Source organism: Perca flavescens, chromosome 19 (assembly GCF_004354835.1).
Source record: "Perca flavescens isolate YP-PL-M2 chromosome 19, PFLA_1.0, whole genome shotgun sequence".
In the NCBI taxonomy this organism is placed as follows: domain Eukaryota; kingdom Metazoa; phylum Chordata; class Actinopteri; order Perciformes; family Percidae; genus Perca; species Perca flavescens.
The window spans coordinates 19,225,630-19,250,388 of NC_041349.1; the positions used below are offsets into that span (position 1 = coordinate 19,225,630).

Consider the following 24,759-nt stretch of genomic DNA (forward strand, 5'->3'; position numbering starts at 1 on the left):
ATAAAGCTACAATGAGGGTGTGACTGACTGCCTGGCTGACTGCTCAGAAATACTCTGAAAACTATACAGTATGTATGTAGCTATAATATAAAAATATTTACATATGTAAACTGTATTATCTTTTATTTGAACTCACCAAACATTAAACACAAAATAAGTGCCATTACCAGGACTGTCGTTGCCATAGCAACAGCCACACAAGTTGTCAGTTGACAAGTTTGACAGCATCCTGCATCTGTGGTGGTAAAAATCCTTAAACAAATAACGCCATTGCATCGAGACATTATTCTAAAATGATCGTCTTTTGCTTAATCATGACCTTTTATGAAGAGTTATTATACTTTGACATTGTAAATCCTCTACATGTAGAGGATATATTCAGGGAAAAATGTTAACCAATGACATAAATGTATTTTTCATATTATGACTTGACAGGCATGCACAATTTCACCTTTTGACCTCATACCCATTATAATAGATACAACTGTGACACTTTCATAGAAAAGTAAACTGCAGCTTTGCTTGGTATTGTTAAGCCTGTAACTGTAACATTTGATGAAGTATTTTGGTTGGTACACAAAGTAGGCTACTGACAAGTTGTAAGAATATCACACTGACACGTATTCACATAAGCCTGAAAATGAACAAGGTTGTTCTTTAAGTTTGTTGTTTTAATCCTTGCTGTGAAATCTTTTAAAGCTCTGCAAACTCTTCACATAAAATCCCAGGTTATTTACACTAGTTGTGGTAGGAGATGCTCTTTATAACTAACCTGGTGGTGTTTTCCTCTTAGCATCATCCGCCTGGTTTCTCAAATCGATGCTCTTTCTCCTCTAACTTCAACTGTTGCAACACATGCCTGTTGACTCAAATTTACACCTTCTCACTTTCACGCATTCAGCTGAACATAATGTGCCGCCCCAGTCCTCCTATCACAGCCATTCTCTTCACATAAGAGCTCAAAATCAACAGTTCTGAGCCCTAAACGGCTTTTTGCCGTTTACCAGAGGAAGCTGGCTGGGCGTACCGGCAGCTTATATCTGCAGTAACTATTTCTAACAGCACCATCTCAGACCCTGGATGTATGTGCAGCAATACAGCTCAAACCTGGACCTGACATAACAGCTTATAACAGCAGACACTTATCTGCTGACCTGACCTATCGGCTGCTTATTGCCTCTATTCGTTATCTTCTCATTATCAAACAAAGCCATCAGGTCAAGGTGATTCTCACATTGGTCTGGAATCACGTTTGTTTATAAAGGAAGGAGTGTGTGACTTTTCATTTCTCATAGCTGATCAAATTCCCATTTTTTGTATGGCTAATTTGTTTCTTTCTGCTTTTCTTTTATCTGTTCTGTTTTAGTTATTTAAAATAAGATTGGAAACTAACTGAGGGTCAGAGTTGAACATGCTACTTTTTATCGGTTACGTTTGGAAATTCAATAAAGATTTTTTTTTAAAGAAAAGGGAACTTAGGTCATTTATTGTCTTCATTGCCATTATAAATATTGTCTTATTTCAGGAAGCAAGGAGTAAACCTTACACAAACATTGTTATTAGTGTAATAGTATTGCATAGTCTATTCAATAAAGACTTGCTGTGATGTGTATTCAGCTGGAAAACTTTATTTACAGCTGGAACATGTTCAATGAGTTCACTGAAGAACTAATCTCTTACCCTTTCTTTATTCATGATTTAGTTACAACAGACATATTATTTCCTGTTGGAAATGGGCCATACACACAAAACAACATCAAGGGAAATAAAATGATATAAAACAAATAAAAAGCAGTCCAGGTGTTACAAAAAAAGCAGCAAAAGTAGGAAATAGATTTCAGTGTTATTATAGTTTTTATGCTGTGGCATTGTTTTGAATTAAAAATATAAAATAGAATCAGAGCAGTCAACTTGTAACTAGATTCTAAATCACAAAAGACAACATTACTTAATTCTTCTTTTCACTGTGACTTAATATTGATTTCCTGAGCAGAAGTATAGAGCAAAACAGTAAACCCAAGACAGAAAACACTAAAATACCTTCACCAATACATATTGGAAAAAAAAAAAGCAACATTATCATTCTTGTGTTCCTTTGTTTTAGGTTTTATGCTTCGTGAGATTCCAGATAACACTGTCCCCCAACAGATTGTTGAAATTTGAACGCAACTGCAACAAAACACACAAACACAAGCTGTTTATGGACATACATTTTTAAACCAAATGTATTTAAAAAAAAACTAAACAATTTGCCACTCCTTATCACACAATTTTGAGATTTTGCTTACTAAGTTTACCTCCCAAACCCTGTTTTTGTTTTGATCCATGTGGTGATTGACATACCTGCTCAAACACATTGTCCCTTATGGTGCTATTAGCACAGAGGAGAGGTTCAGTCGAAGTGCACAACATAGACAGGCCGATTTCCCTGATCTCTGCAACTGGGGAACAAACGGAGATTGTGAGATGTGTTATGAGAAAGTAGGAACAAAGAGGCACACTCTCATCCATGCTGTAAAATTTGCATGTGGAACATTACATAATATCCCACAAAATTTGAACTAGTTGCACAACTCATTTCCAGTAGTACACTATTCAGCTATCTTTCCGAAATGTTTGGGTTGTGTTTCAGTTAAAAAACAAGCATTTGCTGAATATCATAATCAGCCTCAAAAAAAAAAAAAAAAAAAAAAAAAAAAAAAACTTAGATATGAGAGTGTGCAGCAACCTTTTCAATGAATAGCCACCAAAGTTATTTAATCGTTTTCATGTTTGCCTATTGTTTGCCTTCTGGGTTTGATATCTCAAAAACACAGCTTGTGAATGCATTACTTTTGAACAGCTGACCCTCAAGCGTTTCCTTGTATGTGCCAAAATGCATTTCTCTCAAGACCGTTTCAAGTCTATGCCACTTTATTTTTAGCAAACAGAAACTGACGGACACATGAAAAGAAAAGTCTAGAAACTTAAGAAGGGTTTTTTCTGCATAGAGGAATTTTTGGCACCCCCCAAAGAGGTTTTAGCCAGCCCCAAAGGGAAACCACCAGCACCAAAATGATAAAAATTGAGAATTAAAAATAGCTATTTAAATCCTCTCTAAATGTTTTTAACAGCAATTTACTTAACAACCGTTAAACAAGCAGAACATAAACTTGAATATGAGAGTCAGGCTGTACTGGACTCTCCCATTGATTTATTTAAATTTTAAATTAAAATTTTTTTTTAAATTTAGTTTTGTTAATTGGCATTTTATTTACTCAACAATAATATAAATTTTTGTTTATCAAATTGTCAGAAATAACAGGTAAATGCATAGACCTCTGCCAAATAAGGTAACGAAGACTCTTTGTCCTTACTGTACGCTGACTGATCATGCTCACTGCTGTGCGTAGTCCCCCCCGCCCCCTCCCCGAAGGCCCATTCTGAGCCAGGAAAAACCCTGTTATGTTATGATACGCTAGTTAGTTGCTGATAGGCTAAAGCATGCAAAACAACCAGTATGGTCTTTTAAGTCAGAGTCTCACCTGTCCAATTTGACACACGTGCTGCAATACTTTTCTCTGTACCAGCCATTGTTTGTACTTCAAAGTCGTACCTGGTCCCTGATTTCAAGCCAACAAACTTGTAGCGGATGTCGTTAGTGGTGCTAGAACGGTTGATGTCCCAGAAGCTGGAGTTGATTGTCACAGAGTACATTGCTGTTGTTGATACGTTTTCAGGGGCGTCCCACTGTATGGTGATTTGATTTGTATTAGAGTCAATGGCTCTGGCATTAGTAGGTGGCAATGGCTCTGAAAAAAGAAAAAGAAAAATGAGGCAGTGATTTATCAGATTTTCATCAATCCGCCATTCCCTGCAGGGTCCAATTGCTTTCCCCTGCACAAGGGATTCACAGGAAAAGAGGCAGCATGTAATCCAATGTGAGTGTTTTTAATTTTATCTCACCGATATCAGCCTCACTGTTTACTAAATCACACCAGTAACCACAGGTGTCGCCAAATCAACATAGATGAAGAAAATACAAGAAGGGACAACTGCCTCATTTCCACTGCATGGTTCAGCTCGACTCGATTCACTTTTGGTACCAGTATTTTGTCCATTTCATTTTCCACTGCAGATAGTAACCAGTGTAGGCGGGATACTTAAGCCCAGTTCAGACCAAAGATTTGTGACGAGACAAAACCGTTTTAGAAAGTTGCAGGAAAAAGTTTCCGCGGTCTGAACCGGCCCATCTCAACTGGACTCAAGCCAGCTGATGGTGTTGCTGCGACTCAGCTGGTCAAGAGAGTCAAAAGAGGCTGGTTTTAGAACATTAGTAGACCGGTTTCAACAGCCAATAGAGAAGTCAGCTGGTAAAGTCTGCTATAAACTATAGAAATAAAATGATCCACAATCCAGTTTATTTTTATGTTACAAACAGCTGGTTGAAATGGCAGAGTTTTAGACGGAGCCTCAACAACCTCAGCCTAACGTTTTATGGTCAAGCGAGACAGAGAGCGAATTGGCAGGTTTCAGAACGCTGCAGACCGACTCGTTGCAAGAAGTTGCAAGATCCAATTCATCTCGTCGCAAATCTTTGGTCTGAACTGGGTTTTAGCTGACTGCCATAGTCCCGCGGGAAACTGCCGTGACATCATCTTGAACGAGACACTTAGTGGATCCTTTAATCTGCAACAATGTATACACTTCGTCAATTGTAAGGTGTAGTCTACCTCCTAGTTTTGCAGGCTGCCATTTTTTTCAAATCTGGGTCGAGTAAATAAAAAAATGTGTGGTCGTTATTGACGGTAGCTTAGATATTTAAAAATGGCGAGTATGTGCAGGGAGTTTTTCCTCGCCACTGTCGTAACAGCCACTGCTAATGCTTGCTCTTGAGGGATTTACTGTAATTGTTGGGGCTTTGGAAATTATAGTGTGGTCTAGACCTACTCTATCTGTAAAGTCTTGAGATAACTCTGTTATGATTTGATACTATAAATAAAATTGAATTGAACTGAATTGATGTTCCGTGTCGCAAAAGTGACAATTCTCGCTGACCAATCAGTGGTCTGCAGTGTTTTAACTCCAGCTTCTAGTATTGGCTCAGCTCGCTTGGAACCTTAACAGAGGCCCTACCAAAAAAAATGACCAGGTACTATCCACAACTTCCAACATGCAGTGGAAATGCAGCAAAGGCAACTCACTAGTGAAACAGGAGCTGGTCACTGGCATGCTACTGAGATTTCCGCTAAAGGCGGAGACGATCACTGTGTAATTGGCTGCAGTCTTCAGTCCAACAAAGCACTTCATAAGTGTTGTTATGTTGCCTGTGTCTACTTCTTGGCCATCCAAGTAGAGCTTGATGATGAAAGAATTACCACCAGTTGATGTCCAGGTGGCAGTGAGGGAGCTATGACTTGAAACCAAATTGAGGCCTGAAACAGGTCCAGGAGCTAGGTAGGAGTCACAAAGTCAGATTAGTGACATTCAACGCAGCAAGTTTCTTTTCTGTAAATAAATCATGGATTCTCTATCGACCAACAAGTAGCAGTCAACTGCCAAACACAGAGTTACCAGTGTAGGAGACGATGGTCACTTCTTTTCCATTCAGAGTGCCATTGGTCTGTGCTGTCACACGGAGGGTTATTTGGGTGCCAATTGGCAGCCGTGTTACATACATTTCAGTTTGGTTCACCACTTTAGACTCTGTAATACTGTTAGGAAGAGAAACAGTTACTTGATTAAAATTGCTGCTGGCAGAGGCAACTGTACATCTCCAGAATGACAATTTAAAAAAAAAATTAAAGGTAATACCAGTTTATTGAGACTTATTTTTGTATTTTGGGATATCACTTCTATTCTTATGAAGCACCATCACTAAAATAGTTGGAGCCAGTTACCTCCAGGATCTGTGCTAAGCTAGGCTAGCAGTGGATGCGTCAGACAGAGTTACAACACACACGGAGATGAGAAGGGTATGAATGGACTTATCTAACTCTGGGGGATATGGTGAATAACCTAAAGTCCCAATAAGTCGGTGTGTTCCTTTAAATCATTTTAAGGCAACATAAAATTAGATTTAAAAATGAGATAAGAAATAAAAGTAAATTTTCATTTTGTCTAGGCTTAAGTATTTCAGAATTGACCAAGGTCATTAGTATTCATCCTCTGGGCACCATGAATGAATATTTAGTTTCCACCAAAGTGGTGGACTGACATTGCTGTACATATACGTGAATTTAAAAGTAACGTAAGTAGATCTAGAGTATCTATCTACATACTTGTCATACGTAACATTCACCAAGAAACCCGTGAAGTTTCCCTCAGGTGGACTCCATCTAAGCAGCAGTGAGTTTTGGGTATTATCAGACACCCTCAGCTGCAACACTCTCCCGGGCTCTGAAAGAAACAGACAGATGAATGGACACAACATCACTCTGATTACAGACAACAACCCCAATAACAATCTCACAGGTGTCACTGCCTCTGCTGTTTTGAATTTTATATGATGTAAGCACAAAATGACCAGCTATAAACATTTTCCTCATCTAACACTGAACAAGCTTTGCATGTGCTCTCAGTGGTCTCATTTATACATGTACTTCCTGTTAAAATTCGTGCATTATAATCCTTTTATTTGTGTAAAGTTTTATGCGATCTAAACTCACTGGTGTATGTACTGATGTTGTATCCTTCACTCCATGTGTCATTGACTACTGAATGGACGGTGAATGTGTAAAGGCTTCCAGGTATCAAACTGTCGACTTCTTTGCTCTCTGTGTCACTTGTGATCTTCTTACCACCCTGGACCTCAATAAGATAGAAACCATGGTTTCCAACTGGTTTGTTCCACGTCAGGAAGACAGAGGTTTCTGTCACGTTGGTGACTGAGAGATTTCCCACTTTGTTGGGTTCTGAAAGAAAGGATAGAAATAATCAGGGTTACAAGTGATTACATTATTACAACTGCGGCTCAGGTGGTAGTGCGGTCGCCTGCCGATCGGAAGGTTGGTGGTTCGATCCCTGGCCCTGCCTGCAGTCCCATGTCGAAGTGTGCTTAAGCAAGACACTGAACCCCAAATTGCTCCTGATGCTGCGCCAACGGAGTGTAAATGTGTGAGTGTTTATCTGATGAGCAGATGGCACCTTGTATGGCAGCCTCGGCCACAGTGTGTCAATGTATGTAAATGGTTCCTGTACTACATAAAAGTGCTTTGAGTAGTCGTTAAGACTAGAAAAGCGCTATATAAATACAGTCTGTTCATATAATACAGTTGAGATACACCTGATGGATTGTGGGTGAATTTAGAGTCTGTTGTTGGTGTTAGCCATGGTGCTATAAAGGCTAATCAGGCTAATAAAAGGTTAATATTCCGTCAGAGTCCGGGTTATCATTGTTATATCTACATGTAGTAACAAGAAACAGTGAAGAATATAACAGTCTATTAACATTTACTTGGGCTCATTACTTTCTTGTTTTTAACAATCTGTGTATTAATTTATCAGTGTGTATTTGAAATAAAGCAACAATGGTAATCTGGCTTGAAAATAATCTGCATTAAAATTGGATTATGAAAACACTATGATGATGCTAGTTTGCTTTTTCTCCTCGTTTTACTTCTCAATTACTATTATTAAAAGCAAAATCTGAGCTGACAATAGGACCTTGTTTACCATAAACAGTGATCAGTGTCCTCTAACAGCAAAAAAAATGAATCTAAATAAAGCTTTATTTTAATGCAGTCAGATTTTGCAGGAGGAAAACTCACTGGTGTAGAAGGTGACCATCTGCGGGTTGAGGCGTCTGTCACATTTAACCGGGATCACCTGGACCGAGTAGCCGGTGCCTGCTGTCAGGTTGACAAGGTCATGGGTCAAATTTTCAGCCGGCAATTTCGTCAGGCTTCCGTTCACTTTTAGCAAGTAATGGCTGATGTTACCAGGCCCGGGTAGCCATGTTAAAAAGGCGCTCTCAGACGTCTTGTTGGTCACGTTGATTTGGCTCAAGAAAAGATCTGCGTGGAAATAAGGGGAAGATTGTTCATTGGCAAAGGATTTGAGATATCCAAGTGAAAATACACAGAAAATGACTAAGGTTTCAAAAATGGGGTGTATCATTCTGAATGTGTAGATAGATTGTTATTGATCCCAAAAAATATGGAAATGGAAATAACGGTGTTGCAGCAGCAAAATATCAGACACACAGCACATTAAATATATATAGACTATAACATTTTAGTGTGTAAACAAATCTCATAAGAATACATAAGGTATCAAATAACAATTCCCATATTGTCCTCGATGTAATAGCAAAGAAGGAACATTTATGTATCTTTAATTTCAATAAAGCAATGTTAGACATTGAGGTGGATTTAAGTCTGTGGTTGTATCTTTTAAAACAACATGCCTGATCTTTTTCTAGATAACAGAAAATGTATATTATTTATGATCGAAAATTCGGGTGGGGAAAGTGAAAGAGCAGCGCTTGTCCCTCCCTCATTACCATCACTGAGGTGCCCTTGAGCAAGGCCCTTAACCTCCAACCACTCAGTGGCCAGCAGATCAGACTGTGTCTGTACTGGGCAGCTTCCAGGTATGAATGTGGAACTGTGTGAATGTGATCAGGGTGTTCCTGCAAAAGAGAGGCTGCCTCTCAGTCAGCCTTCCCTGAATAAATAAAGGTTAAATAAAAATAATAATAAATCGCTTGTTTTGCAAAGAAATAATTTCTAAATAAATTAGTATTCTTTCAACAGTTAAATATTTTTAATGATCAGAATTGTTATAAGAAGAGAGAGGTAAAACTGTGGTCATATTTTTCTTCTTTCACATTTGAAAAAAACTACAGTTGTGAGCATTTTTAGATTTCTCTAAATCTACAGGGGATGTGGAATTGTTACATGTGACAACCTATGTTTTATTTCATTTTACTTTTTGGGAGGGTTTTGGAGGTAGGTATGGATGGGAACGGCATCTTAGATTGACGAGTGTGTGCCGTACGGCAAAGCAGCTTTATTTGTATAGCACATTTCAGCAACAAGGCAGTTCAAAGTGCTTCACATAAAACGAAAAAATGTAGTGTGTGAAGGTATGTATATTTATATAAATTGTATCATACATTATAGGGAGTAACAAAAGATTTTTAGCTAGACCAAATAATGGAAATAAAATAATTGGCTGAATTGTTGCTGTGTCATGAACAAAGTTGCTGTTCCATGAACAAAACTTAGTGATGTGGGGTATGTGGGGTGAAATTCTTAAAATATTAAAATAATTAATAATGAATCTAAGAAAAAAAAGGGACAGGATACCTTTACTGAGCTAATCACTGTGTGTAGTTGTATTCTTTGTGTATGTTATAAGTACTGTTTGTGGCGACAAACGTTTTTATTTCTATTAATTTTGCCCAGGATTAGATTTTACTTAATTAGAAAAACTACTGTTCGGGTGCAGTCGATAGGTGACACCTTACAGTTGCCCTGCACAAGTCATCTATAGTGGTTATGTTTGGAATGTCCGAAATCTAAAATCATAGGGCCAACAACAAAGGGGCTTTAAATGAGTCCTACCATCATAACATATGTAAGGCAGAAGCTCCGAACAGTTCTTTTCAACCCAAGCCCCAAAGCTCAGCATGGCCACACAAGAGTCTTCAATGTAGTTTACGTCAGTCTCGGGGACAAGCGGGGTCAGTGTAGGTGATGGCACACATTCTTCTTTTACCGGCATCCTGGGCGTTGCAGTGGGTGGAGTGTTTTGGGTGGTAGCGTTCCAGAGATTAAAGTCTGTCGCAGTTTGGTTTGTGATGTCGGTGAAACTGCTCATGTCGGTGAAACTGCTCATGTCAGTCGTGTTTGTCACATCAGAGGTTGTAAAGTTTGTGAATGTGGTGAAGCTTGTCTTTCCTAGGGTAGTCATTGCTGGGCTGTTGCAGGAGCAGCTGCAGCTGCAGCAGTATGATTTTGGGGAGGATTTAAACCTAGGTGAACCAGGGTACCAGTTCTGGAAGATGAGGGGATCCCCGTTGGCCCAGCGGGACCAGGACATACTGCCGTTGCTGGTGCAGGAGAGGTTCTTGCGGAGGCCGATCCAGTAGTCAGAGGTGAGGTTCTGGGTGAGTTTTGGGATGTTTTGTGGAGTCAGTGTCACCAGCTCTTTGAAACAGGCCTGACAGGACGTGAAAGACGACAGTCAATCTTTTACAGTAGATTTGGTATGTACAGAGTAGAGCCCGACCGATATTTCGGCCGATATTAGGCATTTTCCAAACTATCGGTATCGGCATTTATAATGTCCGATAAAAGAATATTTAAAAAATAAAATATAAACTGACAAAACACCCTTCAACCAGGAGTGTTGGTGTTGCATAGTTTGTCCACCAGAGAACACTCTACAACGTCCCTGTTGGCAACACTCGTGTTTAACCCTTTAAGTTTCATATCTTAAGTTTGTATTTTTATACATTTACATTTATCAGAACTTTAATATATTTTGATGTTCCTCTGTTCTGTTGTGACAATAAAACAAACATTATCATATTATTTTAGTGAGGACTCATAAATAACTACAAATAAGTAACGTTAGGGAAATCTGTTTATGTTTTGTTACGCATATATATATATATATATATATATATATATATATATATATATATATATATATATATATATATATATATATGCCGATGTATCGGATTTTTAAATCACCAAATACTTGTATTGATATTGGCCTTAAAAAGCATTTATTGGTGGGGCTCTAGTGCCAAGCTTTTTTGTTTTGTATAAACTGGGTCAAGTCAGTGTTGATTAGGGTATAGGTAGTTGTGACATCCTAAAATGACTATCAACATTTATGATTTAAACAAAATTGGTAATAACCAAGCAGCTATAGCATATTGGTGTAAGGTGCTTTCAACAGTCCAAAACTCAGTTTCTCATTGGTTTAAAGCACACACAATTTCAAATCCGACGGGGTGGCACATGCAATTATAAGCATTAATCTCACTAATTAAATCCAAACTATAAAGTGTGTTAGAGCAACATGGAAGTAAATTTGCCAATTAAAAGTTCTGAACACAATACAAGTTTTAATTTGACAACAGTATCATTACATGCTGCTGCAAACGCATGTGCCTTACCAATTAAAAATCACAACCTCTTCAGTATCTTTCACACACTTTCATCTAGCCTGATATGTTTTAGCCTCTTTTTGTACATTAAACTGGGCTTCATGTTGTACCTGACATAGTGTCCTGGCCTCATGCCAGGTGACAGGATCCGGACAAAGGAAGTAGTCTTGCTCTGCAGCGCTGCACATCAACACCAGAGCTGAAGAGAAACACACAGACAGGTGATTGGTTGTTTGTCGACACAAGTTTTAAGTTTGTCAAGTAACAGATCCGTTCTGAAAGACTTGAAAAGAATTCTTGCCATTACAAGCCCAAGGTGACATCTTTAATTTGCCTGATTTGTCCAAACAACTGACCAAAATCCAAAGACATTCAATTTATTGGGAGATAAAACGAAAGGGGTTTTGGTGGAAAATGTAATAAAATGATTAATGGACTATCTAAACAATTGCAGATTTAGATTTATCTCGAACAACCAATCGATTAATGCCTTTGGCTCTATACACAACCCAGAGTAATCTATCAAATTCTAACCAAATGTCTGCTGTTAAGCCACAAAACAGAACATACTGTACCTCGGTTTCCTCAAAAGTTATTTAGATTTCAGACCTGGCAGTCATATTTTAGATACAGCTGACAGTAAACTTCAGATTAAAAATATTCAGTTCTTTTTATTAAGCGTTATGACATAATTCTAAGCAGTTTGCATGAAACATGCTTTCACAAACGTATTTAGCTTTCCAAATAGATTTCATTGGCTGCAGCTTTAACTTTTTCTTCAACTTTAAAAAAATGCAGGACTTCTTTTTGCAGGTGAATACCATAAAAAAAAATACTCACCCCAAGAAAGTAAGATAAGGACTTTATCCTGGAGAGATATCTTTCCCATGTTTGATTCCTGTAGAGACTAGATTCGGGGCAGCCACTGGAACATTTTAATCTAAAAAAAGTAGGAGCCAAATGAAATACATTTAAACTAACTTAAGTTTAACTAATACTGTGCGTATGTCAGTACTCACCCAATCTACAGATGCATCCTGTGACCAGCTTCTCTACACAGAAGGAAAGGATCTCTCAGTACGAGACACAAAATAACCGTTCCAGAATATCAAACTGCACATTTGACTGGCAACACAAGACCCCATTCAACACAAGGCAATGAATAACTTTGGATACTCCCTGTTTTGCATCCATCTTCCAAACATGCAAAGTACTACAAAGAGGGATGATGTACAAATAAAAAAAAAGAAGGAAGAAGTGCAATAAACTGGCGGGGAGCAAAGACCGAAAACATTTGTGTGCGTTATATACTGCAACAGACACTACAAGAACAATTTTACATTACGCATTTATTTTGGCTCAACGCTTTGAGTAACAAAATGCAAATTATTACAAAAAAAAGCCATGAAAAAAATGACAATAAAAAATATAAAGATGAACCTCTTATACAAAACTAAATTCCCAAAATAATCTACGGAAATACAACAAAGAAATGCCTTTAAGTATACTTTTTTTGGCAGTGTGAAAACAAATGTGTTAAATGGCGGACAGTGAATAGACACAAACTGAAGTGCTGATTACAGTAGGTGACAAACTGCAGGGTCTGTGGCTGAGGCCAACAATTAAAACATAAAATCAAATCACATTACATTTTATCAGTTTAGCACAGGCAGTGGTTTCTGATATATTAACTGAGTGGCTTGCACCTCATAATTGTTGGTATTCTTGTTATATTGCCTCCCTAAGTATTTTGTTGCACATTTGTCCAAATTGTCCTGTATTTCTGTCAAAATTCCTCTTTTGCTATTTTTGTCAGCTCTTTGCTGTATATAAAAAGTTACAAATACTAAAAGTTGATTAGCTTTTGGGGTGATCCAGCCAGCCCCTCATCTACCAAATCTACTGTTCATTTTCACAAAAATCATAACCGTACATGTTCCCTGCAAGCGGATTCACCAAAAAGGTAAGGCCGCTGATGTCACACAGATCCTTGGAAATAAACAGGGATAATATGCATAAAAAATATTAATTAAACTGAGTTTTACAGCCAGACGAAATTACAGGCAGTCTTTATTCTGGCCTGTTTCTAACTTTCATTTTTATGTCTGCTTGCAAAGGACATCTAATCAGAACTTAACCATTTGGGCCCATCGAACTTTCTCAAACCAAAAAGAGAGTAATACAGCAACATTAATGGAGGTAAAAATCCATTCCAGTTTTACAAGCTCAACTTTAAACAAATGGCAGTGACTTGTATTATGATCCTTCGCAAAATGGAATCATTAAAACTCATATGAAAACCCCTGCATTAACACTGATCAAATACAGACCCTCCTAATTTTAAGTCCTACCCCGATATCCTGTTTCATGCAAAGTATTGTATTTAAATGCAATAAGGGCATAAAGGAGGAGGCAGAGCTTCTAACAGTATATAATGCTCTCCTCTGCATAATCTAGTAAACCTTTATTCATTTCCTAACGTACAAAACGGAATAACACTTTACAGAACTTGCAGCACAGTTATTGAAAGTTTTTCTGGTGTACTCAGGCAAGAGGTGATTTAGGGTTTCAATGACGTGTATTATAAAAGCCTGAAATACACCCAATGGCTTGGAGGGAAAAACAGGACATTCGTTCTCCTGATCAAGGCAACGAGCTTCTTAGTCACTGTCACTCCTCTCTCCTCTTTGCAGGACTCTCTTTCCGCTGGAAGGCAGAGCAAACTCATGTTTCACAGAAACCTTGGTCTTGGTTTTGCTGTGGAGAGAAAGCAGGACAAAGCCAGTGTGTCAGTAATTAAGCAGTTGTGACAGATTTGGTGTATTTGAAAGGTTTTTTATGACAATAACCTCAGTTGACCTGCGGTAGGTGGGTTTAACATTATACACAGTAACCTCTAGTGGCAGGCAATCTTTATAAGAGCCATGGAGTTGAGGATTAAACCCAGTTACAGCCCCTTATCACCTGGTTGCAAGATCCCATCTGAGTGATCGGATCACAAAACACTCAGGAAGCATTGAGATCGGATCGCAAAAAAAAAAAGCATTTGGAGGGAGTAGTCCACATTCTAATATTAGTGAGAACTGGAATGTGTCCTGCGTCCACATTAAAGACCACCTACTCAACTGTGAACAGAACTACCTACTGATTCTAAGTATTTTTCAGGTCACAGAAACCACTGAGTGAACAGTGTGTGTTTGGGGATGGTATTAGAGCTGAAGATCTCTGCTCGACGGGTTCGGTCTTAATGTCTATCATTTTACACGGGCTCGGGCTTGCGCTGCAGGTTGCGTGGTAAATGAGCGGTCAGGTGATGAGTTTAGATTAGCATGTAAATGGATGCTGAGGAGGTGAAACAGAGGCTGGCCTCTGAAGTACTTATTTTATTTCTTTGTTCCAACTTCCAAGTGGCCTATAGACTACGTTAGTCATGAATAAATGATGTAAAAAAAGTAAAAATAAAAAAAATGAGTATAAATGACTCATTCTTGACGAAAGACAAAAGAGCTGTGTGCGTGCTGCGGCGCAGTCTCTTTTCTTTTCTCTCCCTTTTCCACTGAGTGGTGCGTATGCCCGCTCGCGGTGTGAAGCACGTGTCCGCTCTATTCTCAGACATGCACTCTAATCGCTTTTGATAAACGGCCTTTTGTACAGTCGGGCAGTAAACTGGTTCGGGCTTTTAAAAAGCTGTCAATCAAAATGTACTTGTCGGGCTTGGCCCGAATTCTGTCGGGCTCGGTCCTTTTCAGGCCGAACGTTTAACGCCCGATTACAGCTCTAGTTATCATATACGGTTAGTGATGGGTCAGTGTTTTTGTTCCAGTGCGGCCTGCTCTTACATCCCCAGTTGTCGGGGCTCTCGGCAGCTCTGTTGCCTTGAAAATAACTTTTTTGTTTCATAAAGCGTCCCGAATTCACCAATATGTAGGCCATTACTACAAAACTTACTGCATTTAGGTCGTCTCCTTCTGTTATTTATTGGTCTCTCATTACCAGAGCTACAGAGCTGTCTGGAGTTGACGATGAAATAAGTGGTCAAAGTAGCGGCTGTGAAGTTCTTCACGATAAAAGCCCTGTTATTTTGGTATTTGATAGGGATGGAATGCTACACATGATTTAGGCAGTTTTGTTTTAAAGAACGCCCTTCTTACCTTTCTTTGTCCAGCAACTCCAGACCATCATTGATTTTCTTAAGCATTTCATAACGCTCGCGACCACGAACCTGCAGGAGAGATCAAAGGGGAATTAGTCAAACCGAATGAAACATATTGTAAAGCCGTCCAGCTTTATAACAGTATGCATCTTTACTTACATGCAAAGCATACACTTCCTTGTCCTCCTCCTCTGCACTGGAGGCAGACTTTGACTTTTTCACAGAAGTCGCGTCAGGAGCCCGAGGTGAAGGCACAGCCGGCGCGCTCTCTAAAGAAACATGAAAAGTGAAGTTAGCAAGGGAAAAGCAAGCAGGGACGGAAACTGAAATCTAAAGTAATGCTGCAAAAACTTACTACGTTTTTTAGTTTGTTTGGTGCCGTTCTGCATCTTAGTGCTATTTTCTTCCTCAGTTTTACGGTCCCTGCCAGGACATGCACAGACACGCACCTCAAAGCACATCCGGCCCAAAACAAGTCCCCTACGAAGAAGATGAACAAAAGTAAGGGGCAGAATGCTTTCCTAGGCAGCACAAAGAAATGAAGATTTTTTTTAAACTTAAAAAAAAAAAAAAAAAAAAAAAAAAAAAAAGGAAATGGGCATTTTTAGCCAGAATGCACACAATAACGGGTAACAAGTGTGTATATCCAGTTACACTGTGGAAATACCACTTCTTTTATACCCAGAAGAAACATTTACACTCCCACTGACATCTGTTAAAGAGAAGCAAGACTTACTCTGGGGTCTCGAGGGTCAGGATGGTGAGGATGGGTCTGCGGTTCATGCCCCCCATGCAGGAACTGTTGCACATATAGCTGAGCAGGATGGTTGTTATCTCTGAGCCCAACTGAAAACAAAAAAGTAGAACAATTTATATTTACTGCCAGTTGAAGTGTATACAATCAGGGAAAAGGGGCAACTTTACTTATTTTCCCAAAGTCCTCATTGACTCTCCTGCAACCATTTTTATTTATTTGGGAAACCCATTAATACATGGTTTTACAATTTCTGTACTTTATGGACATAGAATTTCCAGTCTAAGATAGGATATTATAATGACACTGTTCATATACTCACTCTTGGAGGTCACATATTAGGAAATGTGAATGGGTAAAAATAACTGCTGTAGTTGACAAGTTCCCCCTCAGACAGATCGAGTGGGGCAGTCATACCTGTGGGGGCTCGTAAGGGACGGTCACACTCTGCCTCTTTGTGTGCGGATCTTCAAAATACTGAGCTCTCTGGCTCCCCTCCACTCTGATCAGATGGCTGCGATGCTCTGCACCTAAATGGAAAAAGATTTAGTTTTTATTTTTATTTTTTATGATAATTTTTTGGGCATTTAGGCATTTATTTCCACAGGACAAATGAAGACATGAAAGGGGAGAATGACATGCAGCAAAGGGCTGCGGGTCGGATTTGAACCTGCGGCCACTGTGTCGAGGAGTAAACCTCTATATGTGTGCGCCTGCTCTACCAACTGAGCTAACCCCCTTGTTTTTTTAATTAAAATCATCTCAAGATATATTAAGCTCCAAATCTGATTCAATGTACATACAAAGCAATTTTTCTCTAAAACATTTTCCTTACCGTCCTCATTCTGGTGATGGGGACATCTGCGGACCACTTCAGCCACATGTTCAGTCTTCTTATAAACCGCTGTGGCCCTGAGGACAGCACCCGGAGGCAGCTCCTTGCTTACCAGCACCTCAACTGGGCTGGTCTTTGCCAGCTGGCAGTACAGCTTATTGAGAACTTCTGAATACTGACAGAAAGCACAGGGAGAAAGACATACACATCGTTATCAGCAACATAGCTTTGAGTACATCATGCCAAGCACTGGTCTGAGATCTGTCCCGGAAAAATCGAGGGCACCATTTTAAAGACTTAAAGTTAAACACAAAACGTTTCATCAAATTTGTTTTACTACTCTTTCTTGTCTAAAAGAAAAATAAACTAGATGTTAAGTTCTTCAAATAAGTAAAACCAGATATGTCAAATTAAGACACTTTTACCTTGCTTTTATCCTTTTTTTTTTTTTTAACCCATTCTGTGCTGGAGGACAACAGCGCAGGAACATGTCCCGTCATGTCAGAGCCATGCTTTATAACCAGACAGCACCTCTCCCACAGAGCAGAGCACAATTTGCAGGGGGCGGGAGTTTCAGGGCAGAGCACCCTAACCTCAACTAAACTGACCAACTGCAGCGCACTGCTGGGTGAGTCACAGTGGAAACATTAATGCCATTGGCTCTTCAAATGCAGTGACTGACTCAAATTTAGCGAATCGTCACAATGAATACGATTCCACGTGAATGCCACCATGAGAAATACGAAAGAATGGATTTTTAAGGCGACGCAAAGGTAAGATAACTTTTTCAATGTTTTACACATTTTAATTTTGTGGGTGATAAAATGATAAAAATTGATAGCAAAACCTTTTTAATTTCCAAAACTCCAAATTTGAAAATTCTGTATAGTCACTTTGGATTTAATTTTGTGAATTAAAACGATACTGGAGCGGAGTTTCTGTATGAATCACATGCTATGGATGATCGAAACTCTGTTGAGTAGTGAAGGGCAAACTCAGCAGCTGTAGAAATCTCTTTTGTCTCCTACAAAATGGGCTCAAACTTTTGCTCCTTGCAATGTTTGGTTGCAGGATAATCTGCTGCAAATCCTGTCAATTAATTCAGTTAAAGTAATACTATTCACTTCACCAAATATGTGCCCTAAGTACAGTCTTCTGTTGCTGAATTTGAAAGCAATTTGTCTTGCATTGTTTGGAACAGATATCATTCAAGTTATCCGATACATACTGTATACTGAAATTCGCTGCAACACATTTACAAGACACCAACAACGAGGGATTACTTACGGTGGAAGTGACTGACTTGGCTGTGCCAGATTTTTGAAAACGAAGCTGGAAGCCATACTCCCCTGGATAGTCCGTCGTAACAGGGACGGTGGAGGCCGGGGGAGTAACCCCGTCTTTGGTGCAACTCTCCGGGGGGAACTCAAAAAGATTTTCATCAAACCCCCGCAAGACATGATCGTCCATGAGCTGTAAGAGGAGGAAATTGAGAGTCATTCTGCCTCTATACATGAATAAATTCAGATTAAAGTTACCATTATATGAATATTGACCATTATATATCAGGAAGCTTTCTCCTGCTGCAATTTAACTTATTGTGTTCAATAGAGGCATGGGTAGGCATGCTTACCAGCATATCCATATTTCCATCTGGTCTCCACGCTTCAGTCCCATTATTTGCTGTGGGAATAGTGGAGATGGAGGGAGTTAGCCTGCAAAAACAAACATAAAAAGCTTAGCCTGTTTTTCTGAACTAAACTGGCATTTTTTAAATGTCATCCAAGACATAACTTACACAGTGTCCCATAGATCTTTAAAGGAGTCCTGGCTCAGTGGCAGAGTGTCAAACCCTTGCTCCTCCATTTATTTTCCCTCCTTCCACGGCTGAGAAATAAAATAGGAAGAGCACAGAGTGCTGTGTGGGGATCAACAGGAAGTAAGTGTTAAACTGATGACATATGTAAAAACTTGCTCTCTATCAAACTCTCCATTTGATTAGTTCCATGGTTATCAAGTATGGCTAACAATTACTTTATTATTTGTCTACTTTTTAGATAATGGTTTGGCCAAAAATTTTTAGAAAATAACCACCACAATTTTAAAGAGTCCACATTGATGTCTTTAAAGTAGGGGTGCACGATATGAAGAAAATTATTAATGTTTAATATCACAATAAGGAAATTACTTGCGATAAATAAAACATTAAAGTTTACTCAGTTATGCCTTTCTGTTGCTTTCTGTATAATGCTAAAATACAACAAATTGTCAATAAATAAAAAAAACTGAACACAAAAGACACCATGATACAGGGCTCTAGAGTGCGACCAAAATTTGTAAGGGTGCGACTAAGATTTTTCCTAGGTTGCACCGGTGCACCTAACGTCCTTGCATCCGCTGCCTCTCCACGAACGAAGCAATGTCGTTTATATCGATATGGTTTAATGTTGTGTTACGTGACCCATTCCTTCTGTAAAGCCGTGCCTGTGTTTTGATCTCTCCTCTTACTCTCCGCGCAGCAGATTTCGGGCTTTATTTTGATAGGAAAGCTAAAGACATGAAAGAGGAGAGAGAGGGTGAATGACATGCAGGAAAGGGCCGCAGGTCGAAGTCGAACCTCTATTTTAAAAGGGAGTCCTCTTTTAATCAGTCTGTTATTGTTGTTGAAAACAAGTGAAGGAGCTTTCTCAGAGAGAGAGAGAGAGAGAGGGAGAGAGAGAGAGAGAGAGAGATCCTAGGCTATTTATTTCAGATAATTTTCATTTAAGTGTGTTGCAACTGTATATTTTCAAACTGGTAATGGAAACCTTGTCTCTGCATTTTATTTTAATCACAATCTGTTTTAATAAAAGATCTTGTGAAAAGTGGCTTTGACTTAAAACTGAACATTTAGCCCACTTTGTAAAAAATAAATAAATACAGAGCTATATATTGTGTATCGCCATTCAGCGTTAACAGCGACCCAGAAGACATGCAGGAAATAGTCACAGATCGGACTCGAACCCTGGAGAACTGCTTCGAGGCACAAACCTCTATGTATGTGTACCTGCTCTACCAACTGCGCTATCTTGGCCACTTTAACGACACTTAACTAACTTAAAGAATCCCTGTGCCTGTCTTCCACGATGGGTTAATTGCGCAAGTTGATCATTAATTGATTATAAAAACGATTTATCGTGCACCCCTTTAGTCCAGCATCCAAATATGTTATACGATTACATAAAAACAGAGAAGCAGTAAATCCCCACATTTGAGAAGATGAAACAAGGAAATGTTGTGACTTTTTGATTTGATAAATGACAATAAGTAACAGTTTGGTTTATCAAAACTGTTTTCGAGTAACTATTCTATCGGTCGACTAATAGTTTCAACATAACTTATAACAAACACAAGAATACACTCACAGTACGCATTGCAAAAGTAGGAGTGAATGGTGTAACGTTATCGATCAAATGAATGAATGATAAAATGACGAACTCTGGTTGATGCAACGCAGGAAATACGAGTTCACGAAGTTGAAAATTAGTCGCGTTAACGTCCATTAGCCTGTCTAACTCCAATATAATAAAACACGTAAAAAACGTTTGCCTTTATAATCAGTGCATCCCCCCTCAAATCAAATAGCTACCACGAGAAACCACCCAACCTGCTAACGTTAGCTACTAGCTAACGTTACCGTCCATTGAATTTCAAGCAGGAGGCCTACACACTGAATGCAGCTACGTTAGCTTTATTCGGCCACCGACTCGGCATATTTAAAATAATTAAAACAACAAATGAAGTAAACGCCAAAATGTGGTGACAAGCAAAAACTATTGACTGTATCAATTAATCAGGGTTCGGTTTGCAATTAAAGCGCACTGCCAATGTTTTGTTGACTAGCGAGTTTAGCGCTAGCTTGCTACGTTAGCAGTACGTTTTGGAATTCGACCGACAAGCTAAAGCGCCGTAAAACTTTCTTTATCGGACAAATAAGTGGTTTTCCGGGGCTTAGTGTAAATAATGACACTTGATGACTACACTTACTCTTACTTACTTGTGTCCGCTGCTGCTGTGAGAGATAAATCTGTCTGGTGTGTAAGTAGGGGCGAGCAAAAACATAGGAAGTCAAAATATTGTGAGCCGAACACGTTGTCGTCGGGGAATCCCACAAAAAAAGGCAGGGGGAGGGGCGCATTTTAAGTGCACTCAGCGTCCAATCACAGAGCGTTCTGCCACATCGTGAAATAATAATAATATTATCGGAAATATTGTAACTCAAGAACAACCGTAGGTATAACAAACCGACGGGTAGTTCCATAGGTAATGGCTGTATATTTTTAGAATTATTAGGACTGTTAAAGTCTCGTTTGGATTGAGACAAAACTATATGTTAATAAACTTTTTAAGTGATTTTCTTTTCTCCAAAAGAAAGCATAACATAATTACAAGCTTCTCCTGAGCACTAAAGGCAACATGATGACAGCATGATGTATGGAAATAAAAATGAAATTAAAGTAGCCTTTACTGCACCCACCAAACTTATTGTAAGTATACTTAGTTTGTGCACAATTAAAGCAGTTTTCTAATATATAATAACCCAAACTTTTGCTTAATTTACATCATTGCTGACTGAGCTATTATGTATGCAGAGTGATAAAATGTATCTTGACACAGTAGCCTACTTCAATATGTATACTATCCCAGTGACAAGCAATTGTTGTACTTTGAACTGGTATACATACACTGAACATACATTCACATAAATTCGACACAAAATAAAAACACACATGAATACTGTACTGCAAATGTAGGCTATAGTTTGCCTTCAGAAACCTCAGTGCAAATTGAAATTTTAAGAAGAAAAAAAAGGAAAAAGTTCCTTAAAACTATAAGTGTCTAGTACATTTTATTTTGGTCCAATTAGAAGTTGTATATTTTTTTATTTAAATTGAACCAGTCCTGTGTACAATCAGAATCATTAGCATAAAGTATCTTAAATGCACAGTAATCAGTTGTAACACCTGGCAGTGGTACTTCCTGTAAAGCTATCTTAAGGGGTGACTATCCCCCTGCTTCTTTCTCTCCAGGGAGGTCAGAGGTCAACTTTAAAGCATGGTCCCTCACTCACGAAATTTCAAGGATGGTTTCCTCCTGCGTGATTTTAAACAGTCCTACCATACTGATTGGGTTTAAAAACTAAAGTTTAAATCAGTTAATTTCACACTTTGATGCAGTTTAATTCATAATCTGCTCTTACAGGGTGGATAACGTCACCTCTCATCACCCTTCAAATGCCCCTGAGCTGATAAGATAAACTTCTACGCTACTGAGAGCTGCAGAGAAACTCCAAGCAAGACCTCACTCAGGTGCCTGCAGCTGCGTCGGGCCACTTGTGTATCACTGCTGGCGTCTTGTCCTGAACTGGCAAGAGTCACATCCAAAGAGTACGCACTGAATGTTGGTTCTCGTCTATGGTGCCACTTTGGGTCTAGGTGGCTGTTTGACCTTTCAGTGAATGTGTTAATGGTGCCAGCGAGTCCACTATGAACTTGATCTCAGTGAGACTGCTTAAAGATACAATAGTGAGGTCTAACAGAACAGGACCAGGGCAGAGAGCAAAAAGAGAATGTGTATAATGTAGCAGCAGACCTAATCTGATGTTATGTGTATTTCATTCTTTTCTTATAGTGCATGTCATAAGACAGGACAAGAGGCTGAATTTGTGTGTGTGTGTGTGTGTGTGTGTGTGTGTGTGTGTGTGTTTTCGCAGTGGTGGAATGTAACTGAGTACATTTACTCAAGTAGCCTACTGTAGGACAAGTTTGATCGTTTCCAGTTTCTAAAAGTTTCTAAAATGCTTTCTGCATTAAGTACTTTTACTTTGAATATTTTAGGTACATTATCCTGATAATACATACATACTTTTACTTAAGTACTATTTTCAATGCAGGACTTTTACATGTAAGAAAGTATTTTTACAGTGTGGTATTAGAACTCTCACTTAAAGAATCTGAATACTTCTTCCACCACTGGTGTTTTGAAGCCTTTCCAGTGATTATCAAGCCCAGAGGGATACAGTCCTGATCTGTCGATCTATTCCTCATCTGGTACTGTGTCTCAAGCACATGTGGTTTGTCCTCAGTGGGATTCAGCAGATTAGGTCCTTGCAGCATGCGTCCTTCTTTTTTAAATTTATTTTCAATTGTTTTGTTTTGGACTTTGTGTAATCAAGGTTGGTAATTGGTAGTTGAGTCAAATTTTGTACAGTGTATCGCACCTTTTCACTGTATGGTGTCACATAATGTTCATACATGGTATCTATACAACAACCCATCACTCATGTTTGTGTTGGAGGTTTATGATCAGAGTTTTTCTCCCAGTAAATAACTGAACTGACATGCACATTGATGCAAATGTTATTGGCTGTCACACTCAAACACTGACCATAAAGTGCAACACACCTGCCTTCCATCACACAGCTTTACTGTAACATGCCTTTGAACCAGCTGACCCCCACACACACACACACACACACACACACACACACAGGAGGAGTATTTCAATCACTTGGGTGAGCAATAGAGGGCAGTCACATGCTGTGTGTGTGACTTTTTGGCACACTGGCTACCATCTCCAGTTTGGTGACATGCACACTGGCTGGCATCTCCAGTTTGGTGACATTTTGGATTGTAAATAGTGCTGAACACGTGCTTTAGGATAAAAATAGTGGCTGCTTGTAGCAAGGTTGTGCGTGTATGCTTATTTATACCATCTTCTCAGTCAGTAATTGCAGTTCTATTACTGTTTTTGGCTCTCTCTGTATGAATTCATGTGATACTTTTGGAAAATCTATCGTCTCTGTCTACCCATGGTTACGCACATGAACCCTTAAACTATGTTGGTGAGGCTCTACGCCACTGTTCTGATGGTGTAAAGTTTCTCTACATTTAGTCAGAGTGACACACACATGACTGTGCTTGGGGCCCCTGGCTTTGGATGAGGGGTGTCAGGTTCCTCCCTTTCTCAATGTTCGTATGAGGGCAGGAAAAGGCAAAGGCGGCAAGCTCCTAGGAGAGAGTGGCATGATGTAGAGAGTGGTGTAATGTGGAGGTGTGTCTGCAAGGGGTGGACTTAAATAATTTGATTGAGAGATCTAGAGCAGATATTTTTCCACTGAGCTCTTTGCCCGATCTGTACTTTTCCCGCCCAGTGCAACACTCCCACAACACACCCCCTAATCCCTGCCTCGGACACACTGAGTGTCACAAACTTCCCCTGACCACACCTACACTGCTAACGAAGGTGGCAAAGCCCAAATTTAGGATCCACCTGTTGCCTGCTGGAGGAGGATTAAGCTTTGTTGTGTGGAACAGAAGGGGGGGGGGTTGTGGAACAGGGTGAGGTATGGTGTGTGACCCCTTTGACATGTGATCTGAAATAGAAATGGATTTATTGCTGTTGGGAAGTGACAATGACAATGGGAGCCCAGGCGTCAAAGACGAGCCCCTCTCTGCTGCCCCATTAAAAATGTTGAGTCATAGCTGGTGGCGTGACAGACTCTGACTTGGGTTCGTCTAAGGTCCAACACCTGTGCAGTGCTAATATTTTTCCCTCTATAGATGATGCTTCACAGATCTGTAGCTCAAAAAAAAGAAAAAGATTCTTCAACACAATACTGCAAATGTTGCACCTCATGAGTAAGATGCACCACATTAGAGAGAGTTTATACAGTAATTCTTTAAAAGGCCAGTCAACATTATGTAACATGGGCTTTTAAAGTGGGCCCAAATTTGGTCCTCAGCAAACCTTCCACTCATCCTCAGATAAATTATTGTTTATTTAAACAGGAATCTTAAAATGTAATCACAGCTCTCTCACTTTCCATTATAGAAACCAGACGCCCTTGTCTTGGAGAAAACCTCAGTTTT

General features: G+C 39.3%; 2 protein-coding genes across 7 annotated transcripts; both read right to left on the reverse strand.

Moving 5' to 3' along the window:
* Positions 1-1,608: 1,608 nt before the first annotated feature.
* LOC114545464 (receptor-type tyrosine-protein phosphatase eta) lies at positions 1,609-12,371 on the reverse strand. Of its 2 annotated transcripts, XM_028563730.1 has the most exons (12): positions 12,127-12,371; positions 11,948-12,014; positions 11,218-11,306; positions 9,549-10,146; positions 7,749-7,994; positions 6,648-6,893; positions 6,261-6,378; positions 5,554-5,693; positions 5,184-5,432; positions 3,525-3,791; positions 2,344-2,441; positions 1,609-2,169 (listed from the first exon to the last, which is right to left on the reverse strand). In XM_028563730.1, exons 2-12 carry the CDS (start codon positions 11,994-11,996, stop codon positions 2,101-2,103), a joined length of 2,169 nt encoding a protein of 722 aa, XP_028419531.1. In that variant the 5' UTR covers positions 11,997-12,014; positions 12,127-12,371; the 3' UTR covers positions 1,609-2,100. The 2 variants fall into 2 exon arrangements, with proteins under 2 accessions (XP_028419531.1, XP_028419532.1); XM_028563731.1 differs by lacking the exon at positions 12,127-12,371 and having other exon boundaries at positions 2,080-2,169; positions 3,596-3,791; positions 11,948-12,034.
* A 244-nt stretch (positions 12,372-12,615) lies between these two features.
* tp53 (tumor protein p53) lies at positions 12,616-21,007 on the reverse strand. Of its 5 annotated transcripts, none has more exons than XM_028563734.1 (11): positions 20,886-21,007; positions 18,648-18,736; positions 18,483-18,564; positions 18,137-18,322; positions 16,850-17,024; positions 16,432-16,544; positions 15,997-16,106; positions 15,616-15,740; positions 15,420-15,529; positions 15,259-15,329; positions 12,616-13,864 (listed from the first exon to the last, which is right to left on the reverse strand). In XM_028563734.1, the coding sequence occupies exons 2-11, from the start codon at positions 18,713-18,715 to the stop codon at positions 13,768-13,770; spliced, it is 1,137 nt and encodes a 378-aa protein (XP_028419535.1). In that variant the 5' UTR covers positions 18,716-18,736; positions 20,886-21,007; the 3' UTR covers positions 12,616-13,767. The 5 variants fall into 5 exon arrangements, with proteins under 5 accessions (XP_028419535.1, XP_028419533.1, XP_028419536.1 ...); XM_028563732.1 differs by having other exon boundaries at positions 18,648-18,767; XM_028563735.1 differs by having other exon boundaries at positions 20,876-21,007.
* Positions 21,008-24,759: the final 3,752 nt, after the last annotated feature.

Excerpts from the sequence above, each read along its gene's own strand:
- tp53 (XM_028563734.1), bottom strand. The coding sequence starts at position 18,715 with ATGGAGGAGCAAGGGTTTGACACTCTGCCACTGAGCCAGGACTCCTTT. Across the intron at positions 18,323-18,482 it reads ATGGAAATATGGATATGCTG|CTCATGGACGATCATGTCTT; the intron begins GTAAGCATGCCT and ends CTCCTCTTACAG. Across the intron at positions 16,107-16,431 it reads TCCCTTACGAGCCCCCACAG|TTGGGCTCAGAGATAACAAC; the intron begins GTATGACTGCCC and ends TTTTGTTTTCAG.
- LOC114545464 (XM_028563730.1), bottom strand. The coding sequence starts at position 11,996 with ATGGGAAAGATATCTCTCCAGGATAAAGTCCTTATCTTACTTTCTTGG. Across the intron at positions 5,694-6,260 it reads GTGAATGTTACGTATGACAA|TATTACAGAGTCTAAAGTGG; the intron begins GTATGTAGATAG and ends TCTTCCTAACAG. Across the intron at positions 3,792-5,183 it reads GACCAGCTCCTGTTTCACTA|AGCCATTGCCACCTACTAAT; the intron begins GTGAGTTGCCTT and ends TTCTTTTTTCAG.